Raw genomic sequence first — 12666 nt, 5'->3', positions numbered from 1 at the left:
CTCTCGCTCACTCTCTTCCTCCTTCCTCGCTCTCTCCCTACTTCCTCGCTCTCTCCCTACTTCCTCGCTCTCTCCCTCCTTCCTCTCTCTCTCCCTCCTTCCTCGCTCTCTCTCTCTCTCCTTCCTCGCTCTCTCTCTCCTTCCTCGCTCTCTCCCTCCTTCCTCGCTCTCTCTCTCCTTCCTCGCTCTCTCCCTCCTTCCTCGCTCTCTCCCTCCTTCCTCGCTCTCTCTCTCCTTCCTCGCTCTCTCTCTCCTTCCTCACTCTCTCCCTCCTTCCTCGCTCTCGCTCTCTCCTTCCTCGCTCTCTCTCTCTCCTTCCTCACTCTCGCTCACTCTCTCCCTCCTTCCTCGCTCTCCTTCCTCACTCTCTCCCTCCTTCCTCGCTCTCTCTCTCTCCTTCCTCGCTCTCTCTCTCCTTCCTCGCTCTCTCTCTCCTTCCTCGCTCTCTCTCTCCTTCCTCGCTCTCTCTCTCCTTCCTCGCTCTCGCTCTCCTTCCTCTCGCTCGCTCGCTCTTCTTCCTCTCGCTCAATCGCTCTCTCTCTCTCTCTCTCTCTCTCCTTCCTCTCTCCAGAGAAACAGTGCTGGCTCAGAGAACCCCAGTGATGTCTTCCGCTACTTGGTGGAGGAGCGTGTGCAGTGCTGCCAGACGCAGAAGGTGTGCTACAACCAGAAGGTGGACTACCTGATGCAGCTCCCGGCCCCCATGGAGGCTGCCTCCAACAGAGGTAAGGTCCCACCGGCAGCTGGCCCGGCCCCATGAGAACCAGCAGGGCTGCTTGCTCCCCCCCACGGCCCTCCTCTTCAAATGGTATGGAGGATCGATATCTCGGAATGCAATAGTGGGGTGGGTGTTTGTGTTTTTAAATGCTCAATACTGCCTAGTATAGATTCTTACACATAACTGATACCTCACTGTTGGGAAAACAAAGGCATTTCAAGATGTTCTATATAAAAATCTAATTTTATTTGTCACATGCGCCGAATACAACAGGTATAGTAGACCTTACCGTGAAATGCTTACTTACAAGCCCTTAAATCTTTTTTTCAATTCTTGCCTAAAATGACACTCAAATCTAACTGCTTGTAGGTCAGGATCTGAAGCAAGGAAATGCATAATCTTCATACCATTTGAAAGGAAACACTTTGAAGTTTTTGGAAATGTGAAATTAATGTAGAGGAATATAACGCATTTGATCTGGTAAAAGATAATACAAAGAAAAAAACTTGCTTTTTTCATCTTTGAAATGCAAGAGAAAGGCCAATATATGACTGAGGAATCTATTGACAATTTAGATTTTGGCCACTAGATGGCAGCAGTGTATGTGCAAAGTTTTAGACTGATCCAATGAACCATTGCATTTCTATTCAAAATGTTGTATCCAGACTGCCCAAATGTGCCTAATTGGTTTATTAATACATTTTCAAGTTGATAATTGTGCTCTCTCCTCAAACAATAGCATGTTATTCTTTCACTGTAATACCTACTGTAAATTGGACAGTGCAGTTAGATTAACAAGAATTTAAGCTTTCTGCACATGTCAGATATGACTATGTCCTGTGAATTGTTTTTGTTACTTTCAACCTTATGCTAATCACATTAGCCTTTGTTAGCTCAACCGTCCTGCAGGGGACACACAAATCCTGTTTTAACCAACCAATGTAGTTAAAGAAATAGAGTTAAGAAAATATTTACTAAATAAATGAAAGTTTTAAAAAATGTATAAAGAATAACACAATAAAATAACAATGCTATATACTGGGGGTACCGGAACTGAGTCATTGTGTGGGGGTACAGGTTTGTTGAGGTAATTTGTACAGGTAGGGGTGAAATGACTATGCATAGATAATAAACAGCTAGTAGCAGCAGTGTAAAAACAAAGGGCGGGGGGGGGGGGGGGTCAATGTAAATAGTCTGGGTGGCCATTTGATTAATTGTTCAGCAGTCTTATGGCTTGGGGGTAGAAGCTGTTAAGGAGCCTTTTGGTCCTAGACTACAATCACCAAACTCCAATCACCTGAGTCAGTCGACAACAACAGCATTTCAGTAGAGTGTGTTAAATAGCTGTGTGTTTGTGTGACAGAGGAGCTGATAGCGTATGAGGCCAAGCGAAGAGAGGCAGAGGAGAACATGAGAGCCCCTCCAGAGCCTGTGAGGGCCCGGATTCCCTTCACAGCGTGCCTGCAGGCCTTCACAGAGCCAGAGAACGTCCCCGACTTCTGGAGCTCAGCACTGCAGGCCAAGTCAGCTGGAGTCAAGTAAGAAAATGTCCTGGTCTAAGGCCTTGAAGGAAAGTCAATGCCACACACTATTGAACATTCCCTCAGTTTCAGCAGTGTGTGGGGATATTTCTTTCATGCCTTTGCTTTTTGTACCCTGCACCTGCAAGTTATTTTGCACTGTAACATACAGACAATTACATTGATAGAAGCCACAATCTATCTGCAATATTAAAGCTGACATATTGGTACATAGTATGTAAACTAGGAGGACATTTTACCATTTTAAGTTTTTAAATCTTGTACATTTGTGAAAGATATTTATTCTTTAAAATATTTTTCTTTACTATTCTCCTCGTTCCAGGACTTCCCGTTTCGCCTCCTTCCCAGAGTATCTGGTAGTGCAGATTAAGAAATTCACATTTGGGGTTGACTGGGTTCCAAAGAAATTAGGTGAGTAAGAGAACTTGATGTCTCTCCACAAATGGTTTGTCTTGTCTGCATCCAAGATTTTCACTAGTACCAAGAGGATGCTGATTTATGTTTTAACTTTTGTGTCTACCCGCATTGTAAAATTATATTAAGGGATTTTATGGTTTTTCATTGAAGGCCTAGAATACACTCTCTCCTTGTAGCCTATTATTAAGTGAGTTCTGTGGATCCCCAGCAGAGGGCGCTGTCACAGTGTTTCTCTGAGGTCCACTGAGGACACAGACAAGACAGTCTGGATCCAAACTGAACTGAAGACTGATTTCATTAAGTAAAACGGAACTATTTAGTTTGGATCCAGGCTAGAAGACGATGCATTGCCCTGAGAAAAAAAAGGTTATCTAAGCTCTTGCTCTACCTGTGTTTTTTTTAAGTACTCCCAAATTAAAATGCAAAGGATTGAAGAAGGTTAACTATTTATAAGCAGGAGGTTACTCTTGCATCGTGCCAATTGAAAATTGAGACCTGTTTTTAGTCTAGTTTTCATCTTAGTCGACTGAAGTATTAAACAAGTCTGGTTTCTTTGAGATTCGTGGCTCTTGATCTTGTGATGTTTCCATGTGTTTAATATGAAGCTGAGTGCCGTGGTGCAGGGCTACCTGTACAGTACAGATGGAATATGCCTTGAACACCTACCTATGTTCTCTGATACTGATACACTACATCTTGTGTTTGGTACTGTGGCTCTAGTGGTGAACATGAAAGCTATCAGTTTGGTCATGTGTAATTCGCTGGAATCTTCATGCCCAAGTCCTCTCCAGTCTGGTTTTCTCCTCTTCCAGTCCATTCTGTAGTAGAATCTCTGTGTTGCATTTATATGGACACACAACCAAAAACGTTTTGCAACAGAGAACTAAAATGATTATTGGACAAATTCCGGTAGTCCCTCCCTGTTTGTCCGTTTGGTGCCTTATGAACACATCCTAGTTGTTTGACCTCTGACCTACTGTTGTTCCACAGATCTGTCCATAGACGTACCAGACTTCCTGGACCTGTCTCGACTCCGGGGCACAGGGCTGCAGGCAGGAGAGGAAGAGCTCCCTGACCTCACCCCCCCAATCGTCCTGCCTGAAGACACCAGAGGTAAGGATCACTTTCAGGTGTGCCGGGTGGAAGCAGGCCTTGACTTTCTGACCAATGGTCTTGGTCCTAAAGGAAAGCTGGTGTTTGGGGCAAGCTAAATCTGTCACACGTTGTCATCCGTCTCACCAGCCACTTGGGGTCCTGGGATGTTAACTATCCATTTTCCCCTCCTCTCTTCCCCCTAAATGTGAGACTCTTTGTAGTCGATGTGCTCAGTATGCCCGTCTACTCTCTTTGTGATCTTTATCTCCATTCTTCCTTCAGATTCGGTTGTTTTGGATGGATTTAGCAACAGTGCACTGTTAATATTTTAGCAGGTACCAGGCACATTATGTGCTGTACAGTCCTAAACCCCAAAACACTTGAAATGTTCTCCAGGCAAGCAATAAAAATAACTCTGTAGTGCTCTGTTGTTGCAATGGCTGTCTTGTTGAAGATGCCTCAACCTTGTTGAGAATCTCTTAAGCTGAAAGTCCCCGACATCAGGCTCTAGAATTACTTAGAAAAATATCTACATGTTTACATGCCTTATTTGATTGATTTCCCACCGTTTTATAAGTCAGAAGACAGCCATCCAGACCTTGCTAGGACCTTGTAAACATCCTCTGTCGAATAAACGTGTATTTTCCTCCCTCTGGTGGTCAGCCTCATCATTACATCCATTTATATCACTTCACTGCAACGTTACGTCCAATGGGTGGTCATTATAAAAACATCTATCCAGCTTGAACGCTTTACATGGCAAAGACATGGCAAAGACATGGCAAAGACATGGCAAAGACATGGCAAAGACATGGCAAAGCAATTGCTGAATTTGTCTCGAGCAGGCAGATGTAAATACACACAATGTTCATAGCTCTACGATGAAAGAATCTGACCTACACACTTCCTTAAACCTAAAATAACTAAGACATTTTGTGTGGTAGTCAAAACATTTTGTTTTAAATTGGAGGCAGACACATTGCATATGCTCAGAACGACAAAATGGAGCCCTTTAACTTAGCCTTTCTCTCCTTGTCTACAGGACGGCACGCTGTTGATTTAGACGTTCATAAATGTAACAGATTTTGACCATCACTAATGTCATGATATGTTTGGGAAAGTAATAAAGAAGGGGAGATATCTTGGGTAGATGTTCCTAAAACAGATTTTAACTATATATGGACATAGTTATAAAGAATGGAAAAGCTTATTCATTAACAATGTTTTTTAAATTTCTTTATCATAACATCATATCTGTATATATTTTATTATACTTTTATTGTGTACTAGATCATATGGGTTAAAAAGTTGTTTTCTCAGACATAAATAAACAATTCCAGGTGAAAACCAAAGGTCATAGCTTTCTGGAGTGGGTACACTATATTAATAAAATATTGACTTAAAACTGTCAGCTCAACTGATTTTAACCTGTGACTCAGGCTTTAAAAGTTAAAACTATTTTATTTCAACAGACGAGTATAACCAAATGATTGTCTTCCCCCTACCTAAAAGTGTTGCTTTTTTGGGGTAATGCCCAAGGGGACCCTAGAGGTGTTTTTCAATGGAGTGATTTTTGAAAACGTTCATATGAGATCTCGTCTTATGGACTTGTAGCTGAAAACTGAACAAAGCAGTTGGAGATTTATTTTCTTGACTATCTTATATCCCATCTTTGAGGGAGGTGTCCGACCGTCCTACCTACATAATGCAAATAGTGATTCACAATGTTGTTTATGAGGCTTTTGGGATGTATGTAGCCTTTGTCAGAGCAGCTTCAAAAATCATATATTAAACACCAGCCCATGTCCCTGGACCTGTATCAATAGATATTCATTACATTTCTGTCTCGGGACAACGCCTAAGGGCTTCTGATTGATTTGCAAGTTTATTTTTTTTTAAACCTTGAAATGCATCATTTCCCATCAATTAGCTTTACGGATTTAGCATTGATTTACCATACGGTACATCAGTTTTTAATAGAGAAAAAAAAACAGTACAAATAAGTTTACCGCCTTTGAGCTATAATAGTCAATACTTGTTTTCAGTGGCACAAGATTTGTTATTAAAACTCAAGTGTGACCTGAATTGTAAGGACGCTGTTCAGGTCCATGTTACCACATATTGAGAGAATTCATCTATTAGGTTTGATGCTGTATACTACACTGTTGGTTTTAGCTAGTCAAAAATACATATTTATGTTGTACCTTGAAAATAATCACTTCTTCACTTTACTTTTCAGATGACTCAATGAACTCCTCAGATTGTAAGTATTCCATCATACCCTTGTGTGTGTGTGTGTGTGTATGTATGTATATATATATATGGTATCTAACCCAAAGCAAAGATTTACAACTAGGGAACAACTGTTATTCTGAGTTCTGTAGTAATGACGATATAAGGGAACAACTGTTATTCTGAGTTCTGTAGTAATGACGATATAAGGGAACAACTGTTATTCTGAGTTCTGTAGTAATGACGATATAAGGGAACAACTGTTATTCTGAGTTCTGCAGTAATGACGATATAAGGGAACAACTGTTATTCTGAGTTCTGTAGTAATGACGATAATAGCCTGACGACGCAAACCCAACAGCCTATGCAACCTCCTCATAACTTGCCTACTCGCAAAAAATACAACTTTTTTTTGTAGGGCAGGTTGTTTATTGTTAGAGTTTTTGATTCGTAAGCTCTGGCTAAGATTGTGGTTGCTTTTTGCTTGTTCTCAGCCCCAGATATAGACGAGTCGGCAGCGATGCAGCTGGCGGAGATGGGCTTCCCTCTGGAGGCCTGTCGGAAGGCCGTTTACTACACAGGGAACATGGGCCCTGAAATGGCCTTCAACTGGATCATAGCCCACATGGAGGAGCCTGGTAAGAGCTTGGAGACCATCACACATAGACAGATTGTACCACATGGATGTTAATCTAGCCCGATTCCCCCAGCCTCTTCTGGGTATGGTGAGCGTGTGCAGTGCACCCACTGAAACATCACTGAAATGACATGTGTGTCAGAGCAGGAGACAGGCCAGTGTGCCAGTGGGATTGTGTGTGTGTGTGTGTCAGTGGTCCTTTGTGGCTGAGTTGTCAGGGAATACTTTGTCACTCTGATGCTCTGGCTCCTTAAGGGCTAATATCGTTGTATAATTCTCCATGGGTAATTCATAACCACATGCTGTAACTCTCTATTTGTTGCTTATACAAACAATGTAAAGAGATTGTTTTAATGTCCAATACTAAAGCGCTCAGGTAATCGTATTCTGCTTAAAATTAAGATGAATAGGTCACAAGACAAAAGGACACAAGTTTTGGAAACTTGACATAGACAGTTGGAAGAGAAGAAATTTCCATTTTGTTCTTAGCAGGCGCAACGGTAATGAAAGCTGTGGTGATAGTTGTTTACCAACACACTCCTCGAGCTGTTTGACCTATCACAACTCTCACTTCCTTTACTTCCTTGTTTAGCATGGAGAGATATTATTGGACCAGGGATGAACTATCCGTTATTAGAAGTAACAAAAGAGACAAAACGCCAACATGGCCGTCCATTCTCATTCTTGTCCATTACTACTCTGCCAGGTATACTTACTGTTGATCACGAAAGCATATTTTAGGATATTTTTGCATATTTTAGGATTTGTTGTTTTAAACCTGTGAGGTGTTAAAGGTTAACCTTTGATTTTGGGGGAGAAAACAGACAGAGATTAAAAATGTAATCTAATCTCCATAATAATAATGGACATAATCACCACTGGACCAAAAGGTTTTCCTCATGCCTCTGGGAAATAATCATCCTGTGTGCATGAAGAATGCTTTTTTACCTAACATTTTGTTTTGTAGTGGGTTGAAAAAAAATAAAAATTATATATATATTTATATATATATTTGAAAAAGCTATCCATTACTTAAATTCCTATTTTCATATTTACTTTCTAATGACACTTTTGTGTGAATAGTTTGTCCCTTCCTCATTACATTACACCAGTTCCCAGAAAGCTGTCAAAAGATGACTAAATAGTTCCCTCCAGATTTGTATGATGAGGTAAATTACTATTCCTGCGACTAGTTAGGTTTCCCCTCCTAGGTGGGAATGGAGCATTACCATGGGCCTGTTGCAGCAACGACAACCTTTCTCACATAAACGACACCTTATTAGCAATCCTCTGTTCGTGAAATGACACTGTTCAAGCAAATAACAAGTTATCCTTTGGTAAACAAGGGGTGACCTTCAGACAGAAAAACACAACATTCCGTGCGTGTTTTTTTCAGGCTTCATTACTTGTGTGTGTGTGTGTGTGTAGCTGTGTCCATTTGTTTGTTTAAGTTCTTCTAATTGACATGCTTCTGTTTTCAAGAATTTCTTAAGTAAAAATGCTTTCCACAGGAACATGCCAGGGACATATTTACAAGACACAATGATTTTCCTTCAAAATATAAGAAATATTGAGTGTGTTTATGCATGCACAGTACACGTGCGGGAATGTACACGTGTTAGTGGGTTTGTTTTAATAACGGTCTATTTATATGTATGTGGTTGAGAGCACACAGTCAACTTGCACAGGTGTGTGATAACTATGTAAATGAATTGGGCCCTCAACTGGTTCAAACTAGGGTATAACATGTTTATAGAGAACTGACGTGTCGCTAAGACAGGGTTGTATTGTAACTTTTTAAAGCTGCCACCTGTTGTTGTTTTTTAGTCTTAAATCCTTAACTGCTCGTGTCGAATTGCTTTTAAATATGCATGAGTCACCAGCCAGCCTGATATGCTGCATAATGATGACCTCAGTATTAATGTTCTCCGAGATTTACTGGGACAGTCGTTTTCTGACTGTAAACTCTCCTCCTCCATCTGTCTTGTTCTGTTATAATCCTATCAACAGTCATTTTAACTGATCGACCAGGGTGCTCTTCCTGATTTGGCATTTGTTTGAATAGGCGATTACTTATTAGGATCAAAGATGATCTATAGATGGAAGGTCGGCGGAAGGAGACGAGGTCAGGTGGGACCATTTCTAGCCAATGAGAGGTCAGATGAGCCTGTGAACAACAGACACACCTATGATATGTAGTCGTTTTTAATAAGTTGCAGAAATGCCACGTAAAGTCCACTTTTATACAAGTTTATTCGTAAAAAATCCTAACCATTGTGAAACCTATATTCAAAGAAAAATAAGCCTGACCTACCAAATTAGCAATTACCAATTTTTTTACCAAATCCGACACTCATTATTGACCCGTCTCTCTCTCTCTCTCTCTCTCTGTCTTCTTCTCCAGACTTTGCTGAGCCCCTGGCCCTTCCTTCCTTCATGGAGCCAGGCCCCTCCATGGCCAGCCTGGGCCTGGCAGCCACCCCCCTGGACAACCAGCCTCCGGAGGAGAGCATCGCCATCCTCACGTCCATGGGCTTCCCCCGCCGCCACACAGTCCAGGCCCTCAAAGCCACGGTCAGTGACTCTCTTTCTTCTCCTGCTGTTCACACACTCACTCTGGTGAAAACCACACAAACATATTGTCCTGGCCCAGGATGCGTTCAGTAGGCAGTAGTGCTTCGGTCGTTTTTAATGAAGCTTGTTCAAATGTGAGTTGGCATAATGTAGAGGTGTATGTATTGTATTCAGGAGTATGGACAATAAACAGGATCAAAATATGTCAATAATTGAAAGGGAGGGCTTTATCATGTTTTAGGTAGTTTCATTTCCCAAACATTGTTTAACCAATATATTCTATTTCTCCGTCTGATCTTGGGCTTGCTATTTCTATTTTAGACACATCATGGCCAGAAATAGTGCCATTGATATGCTGCAGGAATGACGGGGAGTTGCTTTCTATAGTACCGAACCGTGCTGGAGTCAGGAGAACCTGAGAATCCTGCTCCCTGAGCTATAAACAACTTGACTGGCCAGCTTGTTGGCTGATATTTAGCCATTTTAATAACCCCTTCATGTTCTTGGTGGCTCTGAGATCCCTGTTCTACATTCTATTTACAAATAGAGCAATGAGTCTAGCTAAGCGCTTTCATCTTTTCAGTTCTATGAGTCAGATCGGGTGCTTGTCATACGTGCAACTATAGCACAGTCATTTTGATGCGTTTGCTTGTGTGTTCCTTAAATGTACCTTTTTCATTTAATCCAGGAAACAACTAATTTATTCAATTACGTTATGAATTGTATATCACCACAATATATATATATATATATATATATATATACCAGTAGAATTCCATTATAGTGGTTCTGTTTCTTTTTGTCACCTTCCCTGTCAGCATTAAAACAGACCCTCTACCAAAACAGACCCCCTGATTTCCTTGTTTACCGTCCCTAACACCCCTAAACCGCTTGCCTTCCAGACTTTTCTCATAAAAAAAGCCCAGGGTCTTCGTGAGTGGAGTAGGGCTGTGAAACAGCAGAGGGTCTTCTAACAATATCCTATCATAATATCCGAGTGAGCAGGCAGAAAGTGTTCGACCTCACTGACCTGTCTGCCTGTCTGGGCATGGCCAGTAAGAGCAGGCAGCATCAGATCACCCCCCACCCCCCCACCATGTGCTCTCAGCACTGGCGTCTGTGGTGAATGAATCACACCTCTATTCTGGATTAAAGGCTGAGGCTAATTGAGGGAATTGACCATACATGGAGAATGAGAATGAGAGCGGTGTTGGATTATTTATTTTGATGTTACCAATCTTGTTACATTTTGGTTTTATAACTGTCAATCCTGTTACATACTGGTGAAGCATGCCAGTCAATCCTGTTACATACTGGTGAAGCATGCCTGTTACATACTGGTGAAGCATGCCAGTCAATCCTGTTACATACTGGTGAAGCATGCCAGTCACTCCTGTTACATACTGGTGAAGCATGCCAGTCAATCCTGTTACATACTGGTGAAGCATGCCAGTCACTCCTGTTACATACTGGTGAAGCATGCCAGTCAATCCTGTTACATACTGGTGAAGCATGCCAGTCAATCCTGTTACATACTGGTGAAGCATGCCAGTCACTCCTGTTACATACTGGTGAAGCATGCCAGTCACTCCTGTTACATACTGGTGAAGCATGCCAGTCACTCCTGTTACATACTGGTGAAGCATGCCAGTCAATCCTGTTACATACTGGTGAAGCATGCCAGTCAATCCTGTTACATACTGGTGAAGCATGCCAGTCAGTCCTGTTACATACTGGTGAAGCATGCCAGTCACAATTGTCCATCTTCTTAGAGTTTGAGAGAAGATTGAGGGGAGACAGGAAAACATACTCTACTGTATGTCCATAACACAAGGCCACTGATTATCAGATACAGTAATGAAAATGGTAATTACATGACAATTTAGCATACACTCTTTTAGAATAAAAAAATAAAAAATAAAATGGTTCTTTGGCTATCCCCATAGGAGAACCCTTTGAATAACCCTGTTTGGTTACAGGAAGAACCCGTTTGAGTTCCATGTAGAACCCTTTACACAGAGGGTTCTACATGGAATCCCAAGGGTTCTACCTGGAACCAAATAGGGTTCTCCTATGGAGCTAGTCGAAGAACACTTTTGGAAACATTTTTTTTGCACCAATTATGACCTTTTATTTTCTTTGAAACAAGCAAGTTGGTTGTCATTTGTGTTGAATTGTTTACCAATACCAGAAAGTACTACTTATTACCAGTTAACACCAGCTGAAATAGGTCTGTGAAATAACATTTGTTGTTTCAGAACAACAACTTGGAGAGGGCTCTGGACTGGATCTTCACCCACCCGGAGAGGGAGGAGGAGGAGGAGGCTAGTGACGACCTTTTGGACATGTCTGACATCATGGAGCCCAACGACAACACCTTCTCCAACGCAAACACGAACAGCCACTCCACGCTGTCCCCAGACCAGGATGCCTCGGGCCCCCGGATCAAAGACGGACCCGGACGTGAGTGACTCTGCATGACCTCTGACCTCATACACGGATCTAAGATCAGCCCCACCCTCCGCAGTCCTGTCCATAACCATTATGAGCACAATGATAAAAGGAGAAGAGTTCCACACATAGAGATGTGTCAGATGGAGCTGGATCTAAAATATATGTAGCTGCTTTGAATACAAAGTCAATGTTCTCTCACTGCTTGCTGAACAAAATCAGCCTTTCCCTAATTGTGAAGGGCTAATCTTTCACTTCCATTCTAACACCATTCTGTAAAAGGAAGGTAAGCGCACTGTTCTTTCATCACATTTTGGGTTTACGATTTTAATTAAACTGAACATGTAAATTCATAGCATGTTAAATTCATAGCATGTTTGAGGAGACTCATGCTATGCAGGGTCTCGGCATTTTTTTTATTTTGAACTCGCAAATAGAAATCATGGACCACAGTCTCTCCAACTACCATCTGCATGCTTTCAAGGTAAGAAAGACATCCCATAACACTAGAGATAGGATCAGATGAGGATTAAACACATCCCATAACACTAGAGATAGGATCAGGTGAGGATTAAACACATCCCATAACACTAGAGATAGGATCAGGTGAGGATTAAACACATCCCATAACACTGGAGATAGGATCAGGTGAGGATTAAACACATCCCATAACACTGGAGATAGGATCAGGTGAGGATTAAACACATCCCATAACACTGGAGATAGGATCAGGTGAGGATTAAACACATCCCATAACACTGGAGATAGGATCAGGTGAGGATTAAACACATCCCATAACACTGGGGATAGGATCAGGTGAGGATTAAACACATCCCATAACACTGGAGATAGGATCAGGTGAGGATTAAACACATCCCATAACACTGGAGATAGGATCAGGTGAGGATTAAACACATCCCATAACACTGGAGATAGGATCAGGTGAGGATTAAACACATCCCATAACACTGGAGATAGGATCAGGTGAGGATTAAACACAT

General features: G+C 41.7%; 1 protein-coding gene across 8 annotated transcripts in view; it reads left to right on the top strand.

The window, feature by feature from the left end:
* Positions 1–12666, top strand: part of LOC110531511 (ubiquitin carboxyl-terminal hydrolase 13) — a 36601-nt gene that overhangs the window by 18094 nt on the left and 5841 nt on the right. For all 8 annotated transcript variants that reach the window (XM_036989170.2, XM_090238578.1, XM_090238476.1 and 5 more), the window contains 8 exons: positions 572–725; positions 2082–2256; positions 2582–2670; positions 3667–3789; positions 6011–6034; positions 6498–6641; positions 9045–9214; positions 11473–11677. In XM_036989170.2, the coding sequence (XP_036845065.2) occupies positions 572–725; positions 2082–2256; positions 2582–2670; positions 3667–3789; positions 6011–6034; positions 6498–6641; positions 9045–9214; positions 11473–11677 (1084 nt within the window). The remainder of the gene's footprint in view (positions 1–571; positions 726–2081; positions 2257–2581; positions 2671–3666; positions 3790–6010; positions 6035–6497; positions 6642–9044; positions 9215–11472; positions 11678–12666) is intronic.

Source organism: Oncorhynchus mykiss, chromosome 1 (genome assembly GCF_057628025.1).
Source record: "Oncorhynchus mykiss isolate SJ-2025 chromosome 1, ASM5762802v1, whole genome shotgun sequence".
NCBI classification, from domain to species: domain Eukaryota; kingdom Metazoa; phylum Chordata; class Actinopteri; order Salmoniformes; family Salmonidae; genus Oncorhynchus; species Oncorhynchus mykiss.
The sequence above is the reverse complement of the archived record's forward strand: the minus strand, read 5'-3'. Positions and strand labels throughout refer to the sequence as shown.